This window comes from Eucalyptus grandis, chromosome 5 (assembly GCF_016545825.1).
Source record: "Eucalyptus grandis isolate ANBG69807.140 chromosome 5, ASM1654582v1, whole genome shotgun sequence".
NCBI classification, from domain to species: Eukaryota; Viridiplantae; Streptophyta; class Magnoliopsida; order Myrtales; family Myrtaceae; genus Eucalyptus; species Eucalyptus grandis.
The window spans coordinates 11,185,525-11,210,743 of record NC_052616.1 but is presented as its reverse complement, the minus strand read 5'-3'; the positions used below and the strand labels follow the sequence as shown (position 1 = coordinate 11,210,743).

General features: G+C 40.0%; 2 protein-coding genes across 4 annotated transcripts; one reads left to right on the top strand and one right to left on the bottom strand.

The window, feature by feature from the left end:
• Positions 1 to 637: 637 nt before the first annotated feature.
• Positions 638 to 6,033, top strand: LOC104444185. Of its 3 annotated transcripts, none has more exons than XM_010057818.3 (8): positions 638 to 834; positions 1,622 to 1,690; positions 2,358 to 2,387; positions 3,081 to 3,113; positions 3,662 to 3,732; positions 4,434 to 4,515; positions 5,500 to 5,592; positions 5,697 to 6,033. In XM_010057818.3, the coding sequence occupies exons 1-8, from the start codon at positions 721 to 723 to the stop codon at positions 5,706 to 5,708; spliced, it is 504 nt and encodes a 167-aa protein (XP_010056120.2). In that variant the 5' UTR covers positions 638 to 720; the 3' UTR covers positions 5,709 to 6,033. The 3 variants fall into 3 exon arrangements, with proteins under 3 accessions (XP_010056120.2, XP_010056119.2, XP_010056118.2); XM_010057817.3 differs by having other exon boundaries at positions 5,679 to 6,033; XM_010057816.3 differs by having other exon boundaries at positions 639 to 834; positions 5,705 to 6,033.
• A 4,177-nt stretch (positions 6,034 to 10,210) lies between these two features.
• LOC104444184 (abscisic acid 8'-hydroxylase CYP707A2) lies at positions 10,211 to 13,450 on the bottom strand. Its single transcript, XM_010057815.3, has 7 exons — positions 13,120 to 13,450; positions 12,663 to 12,981; positions 11,884 to 12,270; positions 11,410 to 11,584; positions 11,190 to 11,296; positions 10,942 to 11,060; positions 10,211 to 10,809 (listed from the first exon to the last, which is right to left on the bottom strand). Exons 1-7 carry the CDS (start codon positions 13,320 to 13,322, stop codon positions 10,707 to 10,709), a joined length of 1,413 nt encoding a protein of 470 aa, XP_010056117.2. The 5' UTR covers positions 13,323 to 13,450; the 3' UTR covers positions 10,211 to 10,706.
• Positions 13,451 to 25,219: the final 11,769 nt, after the last annotated feature.

The window sequence follows — 25,219 nt, the reverse complement described above, 5'->3', positions numbered from 1 at the left end:
ACGATTGCCTAGATCCGGGCGAGCCTCGTCGGCCCCAAGCGAGGGCCGCCGAGGCCTCACCTGTGGCGGTGATCGAGGCCTTGCTTAGGGTGGGCGACGGTTGCCGACCCCTCGTGAGGGCCGACATGCCCAGATTTAGGTGCCCTCCCCTGCGTCGGCGAGGGTCGCCGGCCCTCGCCTAGGGTCGGCGAGCCCTCACTTTGGTTGGGTGGCGAGTTGGCGATTGTTGCAAGGCCCCTCTAGCGATGGGTGGCCGGCGACTCTTGCCCTTTTTTTTTTTTAATAGTTTTTTAGAAAAATGAATTTTAGTTTATAAATATAATTTAAAAAAATTGAATAAAAATTATTTTAAAAAGCTAGTTGGAAAATAAAAAAATCATTTAAAATATTATATTGACGCCACGTCGGCATTTCCATTAATAAGACTAACGCGGTTAACTTTAGGATTTAATTGAACAATTTTGATAAGTTTTAGGATTTGATTACATTTTTTTTAAAGTTTTAGAATTCAATTATATTTTCGTGACAAGTTTTAGAACTTCCATCGCACTTATCTCAAAAAGAAAAGAAAAGAAAAGAAAAGAAAAAAAAAAAAAAGAAGAGAACATTCGAACGCGAGTGGGAAAGAAGACCTTTTTCTCCACTCGTCCAAAATCCAAAACCCAACTGCTCTCATTCCCGCCCTTCGCACCTCTCTCTTACTCTCTCTCTCTCTCTGAAATGGCGGAGAAAGGGAAGGCGGCGTCTCTGCTCGCGGCGGGATCGGCGCGATCGAGAGTGGACAGGTCGTTCAAGCGCGCCCTCCTCCCTCTCCTCTCCGCCGCTTCCATCGAGGTAATTCCTCTCCCTCTCTCTCCCTCTCTCTCTCCTCTCTCTCTCTAAAACATCCCGAGTCCGCACGTGGGGTGCCATGAATGCTTGCAAACGAGGAACCTTTCCTGGGTTTGAAACTCGCGGCGACGGCCTCGGTGTTCGAAATGGGGAGCGGGGCGAACCGTGCGGTTTTGGGTCGAGACCTGTTTCGGGGGGGATCTTCTGCTTTTTCTTCGTAATTGCCAAGGGGGTGGATATCCCCGACTTTCCGTATGCCGGGAATGGCGGAAGGCGGTGCCGGTTGAACTGCCTTGCCGTACTCCGTTTTGAGTGTGCGCCGGCTGGATTCTTGATGCAGATCTATCGGCGGAAACTTAATACCCCGCGATTCGAATCCGCCCCGAAGTTGAATTGAGATTTGTAATTATCATGAATTATTGGCATGAATTGTTAAAGTAGTGCGAGAAGATCTGGGAAAGGTCCAAACTTGAAAGTGATGAGAAAATAATTTGTTTGGATTTGAAACTAAACTGTTCATTCGCCTATATTTTAAATTTCTTTGATCGATGGTCTTTAATAGTTCATTTTCCTGGGTAGACACCGTTGTGGAATCAGAAGCATGTGTATCTGATTTTTGAGGCTCTAGTAAAAGTTTACCAAAATGAGTGGATATGTTTTGTACTGAGGTAATAGGGAAACAAGTGCACGCGAATGCATATAACAGAAGTGTAGGACTAGAAGTTCCTTGATATAGGAATATGTTGAGGCTGTTTTGCATCCATAATTTTTCTGTGCATTAACTTTACAGGAGATCCGCAAAGCCTTTCCGAGTTTTTCGAGTGATGACCAACGACTCCTCCAGCAGCTATTCATCAAGGTGCAAAGGCTCTCTCATACTTGACAAAGCTTATTTTTATACTTGTCTTCACAAACGAGCGATGTACAAAGCTTTGATAAGCAGGTATCTCTCGAGATATGAACATGATAAGATTGAGAAGGTCATGTCAATCTAGATTTGTGAGAGGGTCCAATTATTCCAGCCAAGTAAAATAATGGCGATTTTCTAGGATCATTACTAGATTGAAAGGTGGGTACTATCTCTCAGAAATTATTGGGCTTGTGCACACAACTATTTTATTCTTCTTTACTCTCTGTGTTTCACTATATACGAGTCGTATGTGCTGTGTCTTCTTGCTATTCAATTCCAGCAATTTCATCCAACCATATTGTAACATGCCGTTGTATCGTTTCCTTTTAGAAAAGGAATTCCGTCACCCATATTGCTAGCATCAGTTTTCTTGTTGGCTAGTAACTTGATGGTCCTGTGTCTTTTTGGCACTGGTCAAAGTGTCAATCAAGAATAATACTAAAGCTAAAAGAATGGTTTGATGACAAAATGGAGATGGGCAACTGCTATCTGCTGGAGAGGCATTTAAGGACATATTTGATTCTGTGTAATATGTAAATTTGCTGTATCTTTTGTTGGATGCATTTCCTGTACTTTTGAAACTTAAATACTGACTTTGTATGTAAATTTTTGACAGGTTATTACTTCACTGCATGGACATGTAGAGGTAAGTTTGTTATTATGGATCCGTAGAGGTGGACTACTGCTCCTGTTAAAACTAATGCCGTTCTTGGAGGAACTTATGAGAAGGAAGAGGGGGATATTATCAGCAAATGTGTATTGCTAGATACTTCAGTTTTTTCAAACTCATGTTCTTGTGGCAGTAGTTGGCCTTGTTTTCTCACATATAAGCAACTCAAACTTTCATTTGTTCTGTTCTACTTAATCTTTTCCTTTTTCTTCTCCTCTAATTCATGATTTAGCATTTGGCAAAAAAGAATATGACGCCAATATATGACAGTGAAAAGGTTCCAAATTTATACTGATTCACCATTTGCACAACATGCCTGTTGCTCTGCCCTTTTCCCAGTCTTGACTATTTTTGTTGATTCGTTTGTTCTTCCATTGAGACTCCAACCTCTAGTCCTCTTGGCATCTCCTAAGGATTCTCCCCCATATTTCTTTGGTGCTATGCTCAGATTTTTTTTTTTTTAAATAACTCATAATTCAGCAAATGAAGCATCATCCTTGTTATGTAGAAAATGGTCAGTGTTTGCTGTATATTTGGCTCATTTGTTTGCTGGCAATGTGAAATAGGGATCATTTACCTTATGCACGTAGTATGTAGACAGTACATGGTTTGTGTTGCATTCTAGTATCTTGAATGTGAACTTTGACCATCTATTATCATTATTTGCAGGATGTCTTCGAATCACTCTGTGATGAAATGAAGGTACTTTATTAATCCTGTTGATGACATTAACATGTCTAGATTTTTATTTGTGGGATTTCAACCTCAGTTTTTGCATTAGGCATGTGGCCTAATTTCTGTGACAGCAAATAATCTTACTTAGAATGGGACAAGGATGACAAGAGGGGGTAGAATTGCTCCTGATCTGTGTAATAGAATAGAGTAATATATATTTACTGGGAACCCATGCACAAATAGATACAAGAGGGGGTAGAGTTTTACGGAGTATGACATCCAACTTCAATTTGAGGATTTCATTAGTGTTTGAAAAGGAGTTTGGTTAAGGCCTGTGAGAGGAAATCAACTGTGTGCTGTTAAACATGGAGAAGTCGATCCTACCTGTGCTTTCCTTTGCTTTGTGTCATTTGGACATAAATCCGTCCATTATAATCTAGATGGCCAATAATGATTTTCAAACTTTCCCTTCTAAAGGATTGTGAGATTTTTTTTTCTTGGTAGTGCCTCTGGAACTTCACCATGTGATTTTTACGTTATTCAGCTTGGCATGTCATGTCTTGCTTTATTTGCAGGTGGGACCAGTTCTGGATACTGTGGAACAACTTGTTGAGGAACAGAGTCTAGACCTTGTGAAGTCAGATAAGTATGTATCAAGTTGTTATGGAATAACCATAATATTCTATATATGCTACGGTAACAATTAGGAAATTATTAACTTTTCTCAAAATATCTACTTTAATTTTTACAAATAGATCATTAGACAGAAGCATCTAATCTCAATGATTGGTGATTTATAATACATCACTTAATCGAACTAAACTAAATGATGGTCAGGCTTGTATGATGGTATGACTTTGTACTTGATGAACCTAGAAAGAGTTTGAGAAGCTGTCCATATTCGCATGGCACAATTTATGTTTTACTGAGTCATGGTCCCTTCCCCATCCTCGTCATTCCCATGAAGATTTTATTAACCATATTAGCTTTTGAAACCCGCCAATCTGATGTGTGGTTTTTTATACTGATACATTGCCCTTTTGTGCTTAGTTGTTTTGAAGATTATGTGTGGCCAGTACCACTTATGATTTGGACACGTACCTATTTTTGATTTAGAGGCCTTTTATTGGTAACAGAACATGCTCTTGAGCCCATATTCAATATATCAATCAATCTGATGTGAATAGACACTTTGCTTGATGATAAAGTCCTTGTTTAGAGGCTCATTGCAAGTATCCTAATTCAATTGGATCGCTAAGTCTCTTGACAGGAATGCTTCTATTCTAACTTAGCAATAGTGAAGTACTTAATATCTTGGTCCTATACTGTGTTTTTATCTGAGTTCAGCACAAACGTATTGGACATAGCAAGAGATTTGTCAATTTCAAAGAAGAACGAGATTCAGCACTTGAAGGAAGTGCTGGAAAAGGTATGTCGCAATAAAACATACAGCCTTATTAGGTTTGTAGACAAGCATATATATTGTGACAATGTCATCAACTAATATTTTGGCTTGGAAAAATTATTTAGTTCATTTCATTTTGCATTTTTTAAAATTTTCTTATTTTGACTATACTATAGATGGTGGCCTCTTTAGAATCAAGTTTATCAAGGTTCACAAGAATACCATTAGCGGACATTTTGAACTTAGGGACCACATCTTGTATATGGTCATCCTTAAAGATCACATCATAAGATGATTTTCCTGAAATATGTCTACTGCGACCTTATGGTACTACTTGGTATTGTTGTATTAAGTAAGCGCGGTGCCTTGATGCCTTGATTCTGGATATTTAGGTGAGGGTGGGACTCCTCATGCTTTAACCAACTTATGGCATGCTTCAGAAACCTATGTTTCACCCCCTAAGAAGTGTCTAATACTTTGTTTATGTTTGTTCAAATGGATTCAACTAGCCATTATAAGCACTGTGACTCAAGCCCTTTCGATATTTTGATTCTACCTACATAAAAGGAACTTACAATATTGGGAAAGATATTTGACAGTAACTAAAATGTAGGCATTTAATGATATTTTAATAGGATGGGAGTATAGTGGATGGATTGGCATCTAAAGCTTAAAACTTGAAATGAGATGTTTCATCATTCCAACACCAGGACATACGTAACTAAGCAAGTACATAATGGCAGACTTTTGAAAGTTACCTCACTATGGAGTTACAAAATTGTATATTTGGAACAAGAGAAAACCAAAATATACATATCTCACTTTTCTATAGACGATTCTGATCATGATGGAGGGAAGAAAAAGCTGTAAATCTTTTAAGATAATTGGCCTCTGTCCAGATCTTGTAGAAAGTTTAGATGTTTTTATCAATAAATGAACTAGCTTGTGCTTGTTTATAAAAGATGGTTTTATAAATGATTTACTTGTTTGTGACATCTTTTTCATTAGGCTGAAAGGCATAATCTCCAAATCCATGCTCGTCTGGAGCTGATCAAGAAAGGGAGACAACAATCATCTGTCACTGAAGATGCTCTTCAGAAGGTGTGATTTGGACTCCCTTTTCTTTTTTAGTTCACATCTGTTTTTAGTTATTTTTTGAGCTTGTAATGGTAAGTAACATTGTGAAGCTGTTGGATTAATGCAAGTCGAGCAGTTGATGGGTGAGATGCAGACTCACAAGACGTGCAGCGGTTGAAGGCCCTTACATCGAGATAACTTGTAACTCCTATCGCTTTGAGGAAATTGCTCCAACTTGTGTGGTGATATACACCAATTGTACGTGTCAACAAGCTAAGTTATAATCTTCTCTCTTGTCACTTCCTTTTGTTGTGCGCAAGAAAGTATGCCCTTTGGACCAAGTGTATGATGCCACCGAAGGGGTCTGGAGCGGGAATTAAGCTTTCATAAAGTATGTACATCCTTTTTGCTCCTTCACAATCCACATCATCGTTCTGTCCAAGGCGTTATTAAATGATTTAAGCATGAGGGAAGCTGCTCTGTTCAAATACCCTTGATTAGTATAACTTTTAGAGGTACTAATTCTTGAACGAATCGTCCTGAGAGCTAGCAACCGAAGCGGCACGAAGGACAGCTGTGGTAGTAGACTTGCCAGCTAATAATTTTCCTACTTTGATATGCCAAACCAAAACGATTGTAAGGACATCCATCGTGGCACAAAGAAATTGGGCAACTCCCAAATACCATATTGGCAAAGTGGTAACATTCAGAAGCTTGTTGAAGCCAAAGTCTGCATATGGTTTTGCAGTTTAGGGAGATGAGATGTTAGATTGGGCAGAGGCCTGGTGGACTCTTGTTTCCTCATTCCAACGTCTAATGCAAGAAAACAAAATGGTCCTCTCACTGCTGTATCGAATGCCTAAAAGTTGTTCGCACAATGAAAAACGAATACAGCAAGCTGATTGAGGAAAGATTTCCAATGAAATGAAGTGGCCAAATAATGCTGCGTTGGACTTCTAGAAAAGGTGGTAAGCCGAAAACAGCTATTTTGGCGTTGCTGGAATTTGAAGGAAGTTCATTCAAATGGAAGTCCTACAAAGAAATCAAACTTGTTCTAAACAAGCAACGCGATCAATATGCTCCACAGGCTTGAATTTAAACGCTTATTCCTGAATTTTCCATCAACAGCGACGCCTAATACGATACTTGACAGACAGGTGGGCTTTAGCTGTTTTGGAAGAACTCGAAAGTCCCTGGTCTGGTCAGCATTTTGGCTTTGTGCTTGAGATGGCTGATGGCAATATTGAACATTTTTTCTCTACCGTCTACATGGAAACTTTCACTAATCTAGAAATCATCACGACACGGTTTGCAGAGCCATCTGAATTCAATTATTGGAATATAAAAAATATTAGATGGATTGAAAATATCCGAGTAGAGAATCACAACAGGGCAAAGGTGCCTCAAGTCCATCAAATCTTTTCTGCCCTTCTTAACTTAGAGGCAACCTAGGATTCGAATTTTGACTCTCTCATGGATGATCTGGATTTTGTTACCTTTCTTTTGTCTAGTCAGACAAAGATGGGCCGAAAAATGACTGCGTTTTTTAGTATTATTCAGCCAACTGTCGAACAATATGCGCTGTAATTCGTACAAAAGGCAAATCCTTTTGTGTAACTATTCTGTTTGTCGATTAGGACTTTGATATCGAGTAGATTCGCTTGATGGGTAATGAATTTACTAGCGTCTTTCATGATTGAGAAGGCAAGTTAGAATTTGAATAACTTGTGACCGGGCCCCCGGGGGGGACGTCACTCTGCGGGAGGATTAAACTAGCCAAGGATGACTTTTCATACTATGGGATTTCACTCACTATTCATATTCGAAAGAGTCAGGGAATAATTCTCATAAGCTTTTGAGTAATATCACAGCACGGTGTGCAATCACAGTTAGCAAAGAAGCTGCTTCCAGGTCTTTCTTTCATTTAAGTTTCCTTGCTCCTAATAATACGAAGTATGCGGTCTTAATCTTAGCCTTAATAGGAGTGCTTTACAGGATCGTGTTACAGAAGTCCGAGTAGCTCGGCTTCAATGCTTAGAGGCCTTGCTGGCTCTCGGTTCTAATATAGAGAAATAGAATAGTGGGGCTAGGGAAGAATTATAACCATTGGAGTTGACTTGATTTTATCGATGACATTCTATATTCTGTAGCTTAGAAGGTTGTATCCATCTGTGTTCTGCTTGCGAGATTAGAAGTATTATAGCTGGAAGACAGCACCGGTTCATATGGACTTAGTTTATGGGTGAAACTGAGAAGCACGACTTGAAGGCCTTCCTCAGAACTAATTATCAAAGGAGCCCATACGTCAGAGACTTAGGATGTCAATGTTTGATTGGCAAATGAGTCTTTCTATCTTCTGTATCGATGTCACTAAATATTTTTCGTTGAAGAATTGGATGAAACACTACAGAGGAAAGCTAAACTCTCAAAACCGGCATTCACAAAGTGGTCCCAGCGGTCCAGTGGGTATACTGTCTTCGACGTACACGACTTAGTTAAATCTCTTTGCTAGGTCTTAAATAAATTTTATTTCACTACTGGTGTCAATTTTCAAGGAACGGAATAAACTCTATCGTAAGAAAGAGGGACAAAGCCACCTTAAAATAACGATTTGTTCCCCTGGGGCTGAACCTATTATCTTTGGCCCTAGAACCTAAGCCTGCCTACCCACTAGTATAGGTCTAATTTATAATTTCAGGAATAAACCTTTTTACAATCAAGCAATCCAACTTTAAAGTGGAAACAATAATATGCTTGCTTGCTCTAAATGTAGAGCTTACCTTCACTTTAAGAATGAACTTCCCCTGAGGAGATTAAAACTCTATGATAGCTGAGGATCTTACCTTGTTGCACCTGTTCAAAAAGTGTCTTGCTTTTCAACTATAGCTTGATCAAGAATATTCAAGATAACCAAGTATCTATACCAAACCAAATATCGATGACATATAAGCACTTAAGGTGCACCATCATACCTACCTGAAAGCACCTACAATGTTCCTACGTAGACGAGTTGACACCGTCACTAGTAAAGCAAGGAACAAATGAAATTTGAGTTAGGTTCTCAAGACAGGACAGGATTTCGGGTTTTCTGAATTACTCTCGACCAAACATCAGTTAAAGCACCCAAAAAGCTTGGAAATATCTTCCCCAAATCCTGCTGGTGTGAAATACTAGCCAAGGTATAGAACAGTTTATGGAGATGGTGTATCATGATCATTAAGTAGTGGACTAGCCATAAGGTGAAACCTGTTCAGCCAAAGTGGCTCAAGATTTCTGATAAAAAAAAGTAAAATTCGCTCGAGAGGGCATACTCAATGAGTGAAGAAAGTATGTGTAACTACTTATTATGCATCACAGCTCATCTTTATGCAACTATCTTGTCTGACTGTATCTATAATGGTATCGTATAGTTGATCATAGCTTCATTTAGGAAATATCCATTCATCTGACTATGAATGTGCTAATGCTTTCTCGATGTGCTACATTTAACAAGATAGTGTAGTAGAGACGAGCTAACTAAGCTCTTTTTGAAATCACGGATGGAAAGAGAAAGAGGTGTAGGTATATGTCTACACCATCGAATTTGATGGGTCCACTTGATCAAGACTGGACCACAAATTCTATGGTTCGAATGACATCCAGGTTCACGGAATAATTTTCGCTCCCCTTGTAAGATTCAAGAGAAAGGGAGATAGAGGAAGGAGGCATTGAATAAATAGGAACACATTTAGGTTTTCCTTCCATGATTAGCATACCACCTTGTCGGATTTTGCAGCGCAATCAGGGCAAAAACCTAAGTAGCAGCTACCTCTGACCGAGAATCCTAAAAAGCGTCGTTCATGTACGTATCGTCGCCAATTTGTAACCCTTAAAACTGTAAAATGGCCACAGCCATATCCTCATCGACTGGTGGCACTGGACCATCTCCGGCGTCTCCTTCCTCCCTTGAGATGTAGTTGAAATTTCTTCGTTACTGCTATAGTTCGTCCTGAAAATTATCCCCTAACTTTGGTCCGAGAGTGTTTTCCGAATGTCGATGACTACATGAGTGACAGTATGCATTGCCAGATAATTTCAACTATTTGCAGTCGGTGGTTAACCGAGAGTACTTACATTAGAATTCATGTAGAACTGCTTCCGCCCTCACAGCTGATGAAACTTGCAAATCCAGTTGTCTAGCGAATAATCATGGGTGATCGGCAGCTACATTGATCCTAAGCAGTTCTCAGAGAAATAATTCTTCACATTAAATTGCCAAAAGAGAATGAATAATCCTCGCTGTCTGAAATCATATGCATAACAGTGTCCTAGTCAATACGTGGATTGCGTTGGTCATAAGTTTGGCGGGTCGATTGTCGTTCAGCCTTTATCGGTTAGCATTGCGCTTTCGACAATGAAAATAGATTGTCGAAGCATGTTATGGAAAAGGAGACACATGCACTTCACATTTTTTTGGTCGTACGAACTGAATTATCGGCAATCACACACAGCTTCAAAGCATTATCTGCCTTAGGGCTTTGAATTCCTCTCTTTGACGTGTCCGTTTCATGCAAAATATCGGTGATTGACATTTTGTAAGTTGTTGAAGAGGGGAGAGAGAGAGAGAGAGAGAGAGAGAGAGAGAGAGAGAAAGACAGAGACATCTGTATCAAGAATCCATTAAATTTTTTTCATTGATGCCTTGCGGACTTTATCATGCGTTGGCAGTGACAAAACTAGTGAAAAGAATGGCGAAAACGACCGCTTAGATTACATTGATCCCACCATTCCGAGGGAATCTTTTTCCTATCCTATGAAGAAAAAATTTGAGCATGATATGGTTGGAATTTTGAGAATTTTTTCCCCTTTTACTAAGTTTCCTTTTTGTCTCGACCTTTTCACTCTTCTGTACAGTTTTGGCTCCCTTCTGGGACGTGCCTTGCTCATCTCAATCTTCCTCTCTCACTGTGTTTCTCTGAGCTTGTCTTGACCGAAAGAGAACAGAGGAATTGATCTCTTCTTGTAGGAAGAATTTGGCCTGTTACTCCTTATTTTCCTCACTGCCAAGTAATCCTTTTGTGGGAAGTAGATTGGTTTCCCATTGCTTGAATATTATGCATTGGATTATTTTTCTGGAGCAATATTGTTACGTTCTGTCTCTATTCTTTTGATGTCCTCTGATATAATCTGATGGGCAATCCATTCTGGGGAAGAGCAAACGGGCCATACTGAATTCCATTCTGTGAACCCATTATACACCACCTGCACAGCAACATAAACAAACAAAAAGCCCATGTCAGATTTTCTGTACCATTTTAAGTAACTGAACCTGTGTGTGTGTGTGTGTGTGTGTGAGAGAGAGAGAACTGTGTAAAAACATTTGGATTGACTAACCTGTACTTGGTGGTCAGATGATGGAGAAGCACCAAAATCTCCAATTTGGCCAACTCATTCCCTGGGCAGGAGTGGACTCCATTTCCAAATGGCAAGAAGGTGTTTGGTTTTGGAGCAACCTGTTCAGTGGTTAAAAAAGAATAATTGATGAGATGCTGCTCAATGACTGCTTGTTTTTCCCTCTTGTTTTGGGTGGTAAAAAATTTCTTAGAACTGGTGAGTTATGTCACTGTCAAAGAATATATTACCTCAAATCGAGATGGGTCAAATTTCTCAGGCTCCGGGAAATTTTCAGGGCTGTGGTGAATGTTCCTGAAGAGAGGCAAGACTTTCCAGCCCTTGGGTATGAGATACCCTGCAGAAAAAACAAAATAGGGGGAAAAAACCAATTTTTTTATCAGCATCTGCAGTAAATAAATATATAAAAAAATCTGATTGTACGGTCTGAATCTGAAGCTTATCACTCACCATCGTATTCAACATCTTCAACAGCTTCTCTGAAGGTGAAGGATAGAATAGAGGCGACTCTGAGCGTCTCTTGAATGACCCTTGAAGTCATTGGCATGTTCTTGGTGTCTGCCCAGGTCAAAACCTTCTCCTCACTGCTCTCTTCTTTCGTCCTCCTTATGGCTTCTTGCTCCTCCTGTAGAGCCAAACGCACGCATGAATAAAATTTTTCTCTTTTTCTTTGAACAGTTGAAATTATTAAACAATTCTTTAATTTTTATATTTTAATATTATTCCTCCATGCGTTACAGCTTGTCTGCCCTGTGAAATCTATAGTTGTATAATCAGAATGATTGAGGGATTTTTCCTCTGCCTCTGGTTTCTCTCGCATGATTGTGGGTCTGTTTTGTTCGAGGTGGAGGTGGACCGCACGTACGAAAAAGGGGACTTAACGAGAATACAGTAAAGATCGAATTTTTAACGAGGGAAATTTACCGTGACAGCCTCGAGGACGCTCGGGTTCTCGCCCAGGTACTTGACGATCCAGGTCAGGACGCTGGCGGTGGTGTCGCGGGCCGCGAAGATGACGCCGATGATGTTGTCGGCGATCTGCTCGTCGGTGAGGCCTTCCTTGTCGCCCATGAAGGACGCGAGCAGGTCGTTGTGGTCGAGCTTCATCTGCCTCCGGGTGACCAGGATCTTGGCCAAAATCCGGGCCAGCTCTTTCCTGGCCTTCATGGACTTGTGGAACAGGGTGCCCGGGAGGTTGATGGGCATTGAGTTGTACCCTTTTTCCAGAATGTAATAGCACTTCTTGAGATCTTCTCTGTACTTGATCTCGTCCTTTCCGAAAATGGAAAGAAGCGCGATCTTGAATGCGTACTGCAAGACAAGAGTTCTGATCAGTCCCAAGGAACTCCGAAAGGACGCTGAATTTTTTCTTCTTTTGCCCTATCCAAAACGTTCTGCCTCCACAAAAAGTAATCATACGTTGCCACGTCTGGTCTTTGTACTTACAAATTTATGTACGGAAAGATACAGGATACTACTGTCTTAACACTGTTGTGAAAAAGTTTTAACTGTTTGTTCACCGTAGTTACACCAAACTATATTTAATTAGTTAATTTGAGGAAATTCAACCACCCTGTTCATATGAAAAAAACAGGGGAAACCCATTACTTTCTCTCCTCTGTTCTGCGCTGGACAAAATTGACGACACCACGGAAGGCGACCTGAAAACCGGAAAAATCAGGAAAAAGGATAAAAAAGCTCACTGTTTTCATTTCTTGGAAAGTGTTGACCAATCTTCCTTCCCAGGACTGGAGGGAATCGACGGCGACGGACTCGATGCCGGCGACTCTGCTCTTGATGGCCTCGGGCATGAAGGCTCGGAGGACGAGCTTCCTCAGCTTGGCGTGGTAGTCCCCTTGGTGGAAGAAGATGGCCTGCTTGCCCAGCATCCTCTCTTTGCTCGCCGGGAATGTGGGCTTGAACAGGTGCGACTTCGTCACCAGCACGAACTTGGCCGCCTCCGGGCTCGATATCATCACGCAGGGACACCCCAGTATGTGAGTCTTGAATATCGAGCCATACCTGCCGAAATTCAGGAAAAAAAATTCGAGAACTCTAAGAAACGACGAAAACCCAATTTCGGTAACTTCGAGTACGTTGAGAATTCGGGATCAATCCCCCGGTTTTTCGCCAAAAAAAAAAACTTTTTCTCTGCCGGACCTGCTCTGTTTCTTTGCGAAGAAGACGTTGGGGTCCTGGGAGTAGAGCTGGAAGGTCTCGCCGAGGTAGGGCCAGCCGAGGGTGCCCGGCGGGAGGGGCAGTCTCCGGCGAGCGGAGGCGAGGAGGTGGAGGGCGGAGCGGAGGAGGAGGGAGGCGGAGAGGATGGCGAGGACGGTGGTAAAGAGGACGGTGGTGAATTCCATGCTCTGTTTTTTTTCTCTCTCTCTGGATTCGAAACAGAGAACGAGGAATGGGAACGGTGGGGCGGCTTTCTTCTTGCGCTGAGGAGGACGAGGAGAAGTAGTGAATGATTTGGTGTGAGAGGAAGGGGATGAAGAAGGGGGGGTATTTATAGGCTTTTTCTCCCGGGGGGAAGAGAGACAGAGAGAGAAAGTTAGAGAGAGAGAGACCCTTCACACAGTCAGCTCCAGCTTCACATACGGAAGCTCCCTCCAGCTAATTCTCGGTGTTCCCCCCCCACCAAAAAAAAAAGAAAAAAAAAGAAAAAAAATTGTTTATTATATTGAAGATTTTACGTATGGTACGCTGATACGGAAATATTCACTGATTAAATTGAGATTTATATAAGTGTCGGTATCTATATCCCACTTTTGTAACAGTTTTCTCACGCTACGAACATAACGTATTTAAGTCCTTTTGTTAATTCAAGTTCGGGAAACGCTTGATCGGCACTCACTGATATTAATGTAAGTAGCGGTGGCATGTAAGTCACGAGATGTAATTGATAGAAAAGGCAATTCGGGTTGTATGCTGGCATTAATCGGTGGCTTGCATATCATTGTTACTTCCAATAGTAGTAATGACTGTTATGCTATCCTCATTCATTTAGCAATTAGCATGATAAAGAGAGTGATAGCCGAATGCATGAAGCACGAGGCTCACATCTTTACAAAATTGACCCGTCAGAAATTTGAGTCTAGACTCGTGGATATTTTGTCTTTTCTGATCGATACTATCCAATCGCTCTTAACAATGTGAGACTTACATGCTCGTGAATCGATACGGCTTGTTGAGGGACGGCGTTGCATTTTCAAAAAGTACAGTCTAAATCGCAAGCACAATTTTGTCTCATCTCCTGGGCAGGAATGGAGGGAGAGGAAGGATGAAGAATTTTTGAGCTATCTAAAATCTTTCAATCTGCTGGGGTCGACCATGAGAGAGATGAAGAATTTTTGAGCAATCTAAAATCGTTGAATCTGCTGGGGTCGACCATGGGAGAGAGAGAGAGAGAGAGAGAGAGAGAGCTTGTGTCAGTATCAAATGGCAAAAAAAAAAAAAAAAAAAAAAAAGGGGTGTTGACCATGAGGGCGACTGGCGCCTAGTGGATCAAAGAAAGGCGGAGGAAACCGGAAACAGGCCCTTTGGTTTTGGCCAAAGGGGAGTTTTGCTGAGAGTCGGCGAGCAGATGAATTTAATCGAATTCTTTTTATCCCCATCTGCATCCAAAACAGCCCTAGAGTGAGAGTAGAGTGGCTGTACTCATGTTCTCTGCAATTTGCATCCGATGCCACTTGCCCTTTTGACCGGAACACACCCGGGAATGGTATTGCTGGACATGATGGTTTTTATTCAGCTAATCGTCATCATCAGCATCATCATGTTGGAGCTACTGGAAATACTGTTTCAGTTCCTCTTTAGTCCGTGTTATATCTCGAATCTATTCATGAATGTTTCGTATCGAATTTCAGAGATCTTGAATTCAAACAAATAGTCTCAGGTCGAAACAATTCTTTTTCCAAGGAAAGCAAGCAACGACATTGTGACGGCCCAAGCGCGGGGCACGTCTCTTGTCCCACATCGCTTAGGGGGGGAGAGTCTTGAGACTAGTTTATAAGGCTTAGGTCCTCTAATCTGTGTAACGCATTTCACGTACGCTTTCGCTGCGCTGAAAACAAACCCGTGAGGAGGAGGTTGTTGTGTCCTCATTTAGGAGCGACGCTGCGCTCGATGAGTCTAGACTTTTCTTTTCTTGCAACTGTTCAATCGATCAAGTGTCTATTGGAGTCTAGATGACTATGTCTCAATCGATCAAGTATCTACTGAGTCTAGACTTTTCTTTTCTTGCAACTGTTCAATCGATCTAGTGTCTATTGGAGTCTAGATGACTATGTCTCAATCGATCAAGTGTCTATTGAGTCTAGACTTTTCTTTTCTTGCAACTGTTCAATCGAACAAGTATCTATTGGAGTCTAGATGACTATGTCTCAATCGATCAAGTGTCTATTGGAGTCTAGATGACTATTTCATGAGACATGATCTTTCGTCTAAATAGTCGTCACTATGTCATTCAAACACGTGAAATTGAAAATGGGCAATTCCATCTCATTTCTTCCTCATATTTGCATTATTCATTCGATAACCACTGGGATAATCGATCAAGTGTCTATTGAGTCTAGACTTTTCTTTTCTTGCAACTGTTCAATTGATCAAGTGTCTATTGGAGTCTAGATGACTATTTCATGAGACGTGATCTTTCGTCTAAGTAGTCGTCACTAAGTCATTCAAACGTGCGAAATCGAAAATGGGCAATTCCATCTCATTTCTTCCTCATATTCGCATTATTCATTCGATAACTACTGGGATGGGTTTTGACTCCCACTTGCAAGGAGACAGATAAAAGTCTTGAACGACGCGAAATCGAAAATGGGCAATTCCATCTCATTTCTTCAAACGTGCGAAATTGAAAATGGGCAATTCCATCTCATTTCTTCCTCATATTCGCATTATTCATTCGATAACTAGTGGGATGGGTTTTGACTCCCACCTGCAAGGAGACGGGTAGAAGTCTGAGAGTGAGAGTTATAATAAGAATAAAATAGGGCCGATAAAAAAAAGAAAAACTTCTCTATTATAGATTTGGGTCAGGTGCGTATCTTGAATCGAGTCGTTCACGCTTCTTCTACGTCATTAGGGTTTTACCATTTGAGCAAGATTTGAACGTCATGTACAGATTGACTTCTTCTTCTTCTTCCTCCTCCTCCTATTACCCACTCTAGTTCTTTGTCGCGCCCGCCAAGCTTTCTCCATCTGGTGAAGCATTCTTCTTCGACAGGGAGATGATGCAGCATTCGAGAGCAACGCGTGGCGGATGACTCACCAACGCGTGATCTCCGAGGAAAGACCCTGATGTGGTAATCAAAGGTTTGAAAGTTCATAAAAACATGAAGAAACAGCGGAAAGGGCTACGTTCAAAATGATTGTTTGACCATTCATGAGTTGGCTCGTTCTGAGATTGATAGATAATCCACGTGTTTGCGGACTTTCGTACCAATAGTTGATCTTCGTTTTTCCTTTCTAAGTACATTTCCTGCTCTTCCAATCCATATATAGTCTTTCCCACCAAATAAAAGAAAAACAGAAATTAACCTGCTCACGGGCGTGCGGGGTGTTTACTGAGGTTTCAGGTAGTCGGTCTCTATCCCAATGTCCCCAAATTATAATGAAGTTGAAATAAAAATGAATATGAATGATAATTAAATTTGAAATCTAGTAATCAAAAGACAGATCAATGGGAAAATTATATAACCAACCCTAAATTTATTGTATGAATATCAATTCAATTATAAATTTTTCAATTTTGTCAATTCAGTTCTAAACATATATGATATTCTGGTATAGTACTTTCGACCAATTATTGAAATTGATGACGTGGTGGTAAGCTAGATACGATGGTTGGTGATAATCCGACTGCCACATTAATGATTTTTAACGAAAATTAATTAGAATGACTATATTGATGTTTTACACAGAGGGCGAAGAATAAATTGGCAAACTAAGAAATTAGGACTAAATAAGTATTTATATAATAAATTTAGGACCGACCTGATAATTTTCCCAAATTGTGGCCGGTGACATTATTGGATTTCTTTTACAGGCGACAAATTTCATTGGAACTTTGCGACAAATATCTTCACTTAATTATATATGAAATGGCAAGGCCATTTGCTCATGACACCTGTGCTCCAGCATATGAGTTGCCTGCGTTCATTCTCATGAACGAACATTTTCATGCCTCAGGTGTGATTCCACCGTTAGTTGCATCATAGGAAAGGGGCACACAGGGTTCGATGAACTATATATGTACCAAATTGAAGTACAGTTACCATGACCTTCATTGTGATTTGCCAGCATTATTCTTTGACATATGCTTGTGATGGAATGATACTTTCATGAATGTCTCGACATATCTCAATCGTGAATGCATATCTTATTGTAAGAACCACGATTCAAAATATTAAAAATGCGCATCGAGCTATGTTGATGCTATTTCCATGACTAGGTCCATCTCTTGTTACCATCTTATCGACCATTGGATGTCTGACTTAACAACCCATCTTTCTCTCTCAACTACTCAAAGCTCCGTCCATCACGGTCGTGCACTCTTGCCTCTACAACCAAGCCACCTTCACTAGCCTTCCCTATAGACGATCACTCCCCACACTCGTCGGATTGGACATGGACCTAGTTCATCCATGCCAGAGGGAGTCCTATTTCGATACCACCCGCAACAACTGACGATCCATCCCCGTCCACGTGGCCAGGCCCTTAAAACAAATATTCCAAGTAACCACATAAGATGTAAACCACTTAAATGGTGTATCTACACGTCAAGCCACGTACTTGTATTTGATCATTCGTCGTAGCAAAAGTCATCAATTATCATAAATTCAGGTAACGACCAAAGAACACGGACCGAGGACCACGTAAACGAAGTCCCCATTTGATTAATCCCACTCAAACACGCAACCAATCGGATTTGGTCGGATCATCTAGAATTACAAGACTTCTCCTCCAAGAGCAGTGCCAGTGACTATCCCCTAATCAACCATCTTTGAAACATCATCTCTCGCGGCGATGATAGTCATGGAAACCCCCGGAATCAAACGGTTACAGAAAAGCCCCCGGAAATTCAATGAGGTTGAATATTTAGCAAGCGAGATCCATCCATACCCTTTTTTGATAATGACGGCACCAGCCCAAAAAGCCAGACGAAAGAAGCCAGACGGCCAATCAATGTCGATGACAACAAGGTACGTGTTGCGAGGAAGGAGGAGAAAACGTTGGGATCGGGGGAGGGTGGTGGGGGAAGGATGACGAGCCTCCGAAAAGGGGACCTTTTGCAATTAATGGGGACAGAAAGTTAGAGAACGGGTAGCATTCCATTCAAGAGAGGAAGTCCCGAAATAGACACACACCCACACACCCAAAGGACGCACATAATACGCGGAACGATGGATTTTGGAGGGTAGTCCGAGAGGTGGGGCTGACGGAGGTTTTGGCAAGCGGCTCGCTTTGTAGGTATTATTTGGCCAAAAAAAGGTCTTGCAATGAAGTCTTGCATGTACACGCGTCGTCTGCATGGTAGGGACACGACCATGCAAGTTGGTTTTTTCCTCCGTTGAATGGGTAGAGCCCATGTTCGCGCCTTGAATTTCTAGAGGGAGAATGAGCCCTCTCTCTCTCTCTCTTTCTCATACGTCTCAAGGAGCAAGCGCGTGAATGACAATGTCCTGTCCGAATGTTGAGATGATAATAGATCAATGAGATTATGAGAATGTTTCGTTATAGAAAAATTATCCAAAAATTTCTAAACCTAATGAGTATATATGAATTTTGATTTGAACCTTTTAATCGTGTCAATTTAGTCAAAATTTTTTGACAATTTATCTATTCAATTTTCAACTTTTCAATTGTGTTAATTTAATCCTAAATATTTTGAAGATTTACCAATCGGTACTAAATCTATTATTTGGATATTTGGTTAGAATGACTCGATTGATGAATCGGTAAAAGATTTATGACTAAATTTATACAATTAAAGGTTTAGGACTAAATTGACACAACTGAAAGATTTATAAATTGATCACTAAACTATAAGTTTTTTGGACAATTATTCCTCTTGTGAGATGTATAATCAGTGCCGCACTTATCTAAGACTCGTTATGCTACAAATAGAATCAATCACAGCATAAACATAAGTTTCGAAATCCCTATAGATTGGTCAAAAAAATGAGAAAGACGTGGATCGGTTCAGTGCACGCTTTAACCCTAATTGTTTCCCCAATATACACGTGGTCTTTTGAACGATTTGGATAAAGAGATTTTCTTTGAATCGCATGCAATACGCATGCGCGGATAAGTCAAATCGTGCAAACCCTAAACCGAGTTTTTACGTGATGTTTGATGAGAAACGTGTCGGGGGGTAAGTGCCACGCACGGCTAGCACACGTAGTGCGTGCATCGTGGATTTGGAGCCGATACATCGGACTTTTGCCTTTTGGAGAATTTATGGCGACAACTCATTCATTCAAGACGACCCCCAGCCGAAAACCTGCACGCGGAGACAATTCAAGAGGCTTGACTTTTTCCTCAGAATGAAAAAGGCTCGAATCGACCTCGTCTGCGTTGTGATGAAAGTCTGCCGTTCATCCCGCAAGTTGATCGACATCTCTTCCCAAAGCTTTAGATTGGATGCATGTGGATCGATTCAACGAGAAGGGGCGACTTTCAAATAATTTTTGTCATTTCTGCCCTAGCTTCATAGTCTTCTTTTCGCATTTATTAAGGAGGAAATGATTGACAATCGCCTGAGATGGGAAATCAATTTGCATAAGTTAACAATTGCTGTAAATTCAGAGAAAAAAAAGAGTATGAATAGTCGTCCAATGCTTGATAGTGGAATTAATATCTCAACAGTTTTTTTGTGTGGGGAATGAAAGTTCCATTGGTTTTATCTGATTTTTTCAGAAAGAAAGTTTATTTGTAAGATGCCAGGGAAGATTTTGCATAAGGAAAGTAAGGTTGTGTATGTCTTGCACTTGCATAATAGGACACCTTGCGCTTATGTTAGACATCAAAAAATGTTTACTGTTGGAGTCGGCAGTTTGACTGGAAAGAACAGTAAAGTTTACTCAATCGATGAGAATATCTAGTTTCGGACCGACCAATATGTGAATAAGTAGCAATTAAGTGATAAAGTGAGGAACATCAAGAAATGAAGATGATAGACTTGAATGCAACCGTTAGAAAAGTAATTATCAAGTAATGGAACCGACAAATCTCAGTTCAACCATCGAAGTAATGGAGACGAGGAACCCCAAAAGTTATCACTGTTCTACATATAGGCATTACTAAATAGTAGGAGTCACATAGAGCAGTTTACAATTCTTAGTAATTGTTGAATAACCCTGGGATTGTAGAAGTACAAGTATTAAAGTTGTATTCTTCGTAAACAATTGTCAATCAATCAAAGAACATCAATTGTCCATATGCACTTTCAATTTATCTTTACATTTTATTATTCCTTTAAATGGTCTGAACAATTATTCCCAATTTCGATATATTTAGATTTCTCGCCATATACATTTCCTGTCCAAAAAACAATAGAAGACCCGTTGCAGCTTTTGTAAATTTACTTAATGTTCCATTACCCTTGAAAGAAATTTCATTGACTCTTTCTAGTGAAATAGATTATTATCGATTAGTTTTATAATTGAACATGTTTGTGAAGAATATTTTTGCCTAACAAGGGAAAATAAAAATAGATCAAACTAAACATACGCATGCGAATATATAAGTTGATATGCATAATCCGGCGATTATAAAAGGGATATGTTGCTAATCAATGCCTATAATTTCCATCTCAATTTGTAATCGAAACAAGTGATCTTAGTACACCACACTATCAGGCTGATGGAGCATCGTTGCCAATCGCATATATCTATCGAAGTCTAATACATCACGTTTCTCTTGATCACGTGAATTATAATGCTTCCACGATACTTTCTTGCAAATGTTGAGAAATTATTCATATAATTGATTAGATTATCAATTGATTCTTGCGTGATGGCAAGATGAAAACATTATTCAGTACTCCAAACCCTAGATGTCTCTCAAGCAACCATCTTTTTTTAAGCTGTCTTATCCGTAATTAAGGTAAACGAGCTTAAAGACTTGAAGGACGGTCCGATAGATTGTTATCCCGTCTAATCACTAATTAGGCGGCATGATTAATTTAACCACTGACGTAATGAAATTGAACGAAGGATCCATGCACCACTTCTTCTTCTTTTTTTTCTATATTTTTTTAGATGCATGGCGCAAGCTTCTCAAATTCGTTGACTTTTATTCAATTTCTTTTTCGTGAATTTCAAATATTGCCGCGTGTCAATTGACTTTAGGGTTTGGGGAGCAACAACCCTCAAATGTTTATGAGCCAGATAGAGCTTTGACCAGACTCAATTTTCTTTTAAAAGATTAGAAGAATTGATGTCTACTCCTATGTCATCCTCAAGCCGTCCGTCCATCCGGCTAAAGCTTTAAAATGCTTTTTTTTTGCCATGTATTTTCCGATGATAATGTAATGACTGCGACACATTTTAACTCTATTTTTTTTTTTTAATATGTTAGGTTGAGATCATTCATGTAAAAGAGATTATAACATAGTTGAATTGCAAAAAAGTTAGTTGTATATTAATTTGCAGAGTGATTTGGTAAATTATTATTGGTTGCTAAAAATATGTGCTTCCCACTAATTTTAACTACCCTTTTGAAAGATTATTACCTCGCTTTACAGGTTAATATTGTGTACCTCCATTATAGAAAAGATATGATGTCACAAATATAAAACATTCGCTACCGGTGGTGACTCCCTTCGAAGGAAACTTCCTGTACTAAATGCGTATTTGCATGCGTAATTGCTAGCAGTCATTTTCGGTTACGTACTCATAGGCATGTAATTCATAGGGGCTGATATCATAGAAATCTCAAACTAGTGCACCTATATCATACATTTACCCCAAAGTCATTTTTCGTGCCATGAAAAATCTAAATCGATATTCTTGTGCCACATTCACCTTAAACAAATTTTCTTTGGTAGACTAGTGCCACATTTAACTCAAATTAATTTTCATGTTGCCAAAAACTTAAATCACTAGAATCTTAGATTGAGATATCTATTAAAATCTGCTCATTTTTCTTTAAGAGCTCAAAAATCTGCTAAGATTCTTAATTTTTTGTGACACAAAATTAGTTTAGAATATATTTAACACTAGTATACCGGTTTGGAATTTTTCGTGATACAAAAGTTAGTTTTGGGGTAAATGTGGTAGTGAGTATATTAATTTGGGATTTTTTGACATAAAAATTAATTTGGGGTAAATGTGGCATTGATTTACCAGTTGGAGATTTTTTGTAGTATCAACCCAATTTGTTTTCATTAGTTGCATGGATAGTGTTTTGTTTACGCAACGAAGAGTATAAGTTAGCAAGTGTGAGAACATATTGCATGATGTATAAATCCTAAGAATCAATATCATCTCAAAAATTTATTATGTGGATCCCATGTTGAGACCCACATGATCAAGTATTGAGATAAGCTTAGTCTAATTAATCTCTAAACTCTGCAATATCTTTTAGTGCGAACGAGCTTTATTGGACACAATGGACGAGATATATGAAAAGTACGTGAAGGTGAATAACAAAAACAAAATCTCCAATTGCGAGTTTTGGTTTAGAATTTAGAATCCCATTGATGAGCCCACAAGATAATTAAGTCAAATAAGCGCAGCAAGCATCGTGCTAGACGATAAAACCATTTTTAATTTCCAATCATATGATCCCTTGTGAGAAGAGACTTGCTACTGCGAAATATATCAAGTGAAGAGACTTTGTAATTGCAAGTATCTTGGTGCGGTTGAGATACCAAGTTCGCTAACCCTGGATCTTTGAGTTATGTGGAATAGTTATGACTAAGGGTGCGGATATCAAGAGTGCCAAAATATGGTACAAATGGATATTTTAGTGTCAAAATTTCTAGAAAGTACACTTAAACGTCAAAATCGGAAGAAAAATAGACATTTAAGTGCCAACGGCGAGAAATTCTGGTCAAACTACTGACGTGACTTTTTCTAGCGTGATCTTTTACCGACGTAACAATTCTTTAAAAAAAAATCATCCACGTAGATACCAAGAGTAAGCTAAACAACATTATTTTTGGCACTGAAGTGTTCACTTTTAACTAGGAGTGTCACTTAAGTGATCATTTTTTTTAATAATGATTGGCACTTAAGTGAACATGAAAAATGGCGTCATTTTAAACAAAGATTGCCGAGTGAACATTCCAGCAAGTCATGTAGACCAATTTTATTATTAAAATGATGCAACGTCATATTTCTACTAAGCTCGTTGGAATGAGTACTTAAATGTCCAATTTTTTTTTTAAAAAAAAGTGACACTTAAGTGTATCTTTTGGAACTTTTAGCACTAAAGTATTTACCTGTGCTAAGTTTTAGCACTTTTGTATATTTTATCCATTATGACTGAAACCAACATTTCTAAAAGCGCGCTTGTCTAATGATAAAATGATTTTTTATTTCAAATCATCTGATCTTTCATTAGAGAAGAGACTTGCCTGATTATGACATATTTTGTGTGAAGAGACTTTCCAATTGAAAGCGTCTTGGTGAGGTCGTAATAACCAATTCGTCAACTTTGGAACCATAAGTCACATAGTTAGCGTAATAATTATAATTGAAATCCATATTTTCTAATGTGCATTGGACTTTATGCCGATGCATAGAATGGGTCATTGACCCCGGTTGCCTCTCCCCCAAATCCTTTGCCTGCAAAAGAAAATATCCAACTCGATCCAATTTTCCCCAAGGAAGCCTCAAATTTGGTGACAATTTATGTGATCATTGTTCATCTCCCCACGAACAATGATTCCAATGGTCCATCCCCTCTTTCCGACTGCAAGAACCAGTCCAAGTGGACCCACAACATAGTTTGACCTACATATTCATCATCAAAACTTCCCGGAGCAGGTGCAAAACAGGCAAGCAGCCTGGACCGGACCATGCACCAACCTCTACCACCCCCGCCAATCATACGCCCGAAGCGTCAAGAATATCTAATCCTTAAGTTGCTCCTCAGGAATCTCGAAGGCCAAGATGACAAACGGAAGGGCCAGAAGGGGGAGGGAGGGACCCCCCAAAGAGTGCATGAACGTACAGTTGGTGCGTACCTTATTAAAAAAGGGGGGAAAATTCGGAAGAGAAAAAAGAGAGGAATTGTCACCACTCGCTGTCGTGCCCATCTGTGCACTCCTTGTCGGCTTCTGCCCGGGGCTGCGCTTCCTTGGACCTTCTCCCGTCTTCTGGTCTGGAACGCGATGATGCCAGATCCCCTTCTCGAGGACCCGTTCTCCTTTCCCTCTCCTCATTTCATTTTCCCTTTTTGGTCCTCCTTTTTGTCCTTTTCCCTCCCTAAAAATGGTTTGGCTTCCCTCCCCCAACTTGACGCCGGGCGGGGTCCACGCGCCACCCATTGGGGATGCGCGTTCGATGGACTTTCTAGCTTCTAGGAGGGGCCATGGGACGGGGGAGCCGGGGGACAGATCTGGACCCGGCGGAATTCCACGAGCCGACGTCGGCCCCAGACATCTTTTTTTATTTGATGAGTTTTGTAAACGAGCGTTTTAAGATAAGGATAATCGAGTGTGAGTTTGAAATTGTGGGATGTGCAGGATTTTGACCCATATTGGTCTTGTTTAAGGAACACTTGACATTGAAATGAAGGCGTCTTTTTAGACCGTTTCGACCCATATTGATCTTGTTTAAGTAACACTTGACATTGGAATGAAGGCGTCTTTTTAGTCCGTACAATTCAAGAAATACTCTTTCTTGTTCGATGCGCAGCCCGATTCGTTTGTGCCCATTTGCCATCCTAAAAGCCTAGGAGTAGTTGTGTGAGATTTTGTGGAGTTACAATCAGCTGTTCTAAAAAATTAAATTATTAGATGAATGCATTGTTTATTATTTAAATATTTTAATACTCTTCTTCACGCTTAATATGGTATTTTGGGTAGTGGTAAGTGTTGAAATTTAATTAGGGAGGTAAATGGAGTTTGGAAATATTCGAATTCAAGACTTACAGTTTTGATATCATGTGAGATTTTGTGGAGCAGCAATCAACTTTACTAAAAATTTAAACTATTAGCCCATCTCGTTTTGATGACCACTTATCGCCTTTATTGGACTAAATTGTTATATGCCTACACACTTCCATGTGGCTCATCTCC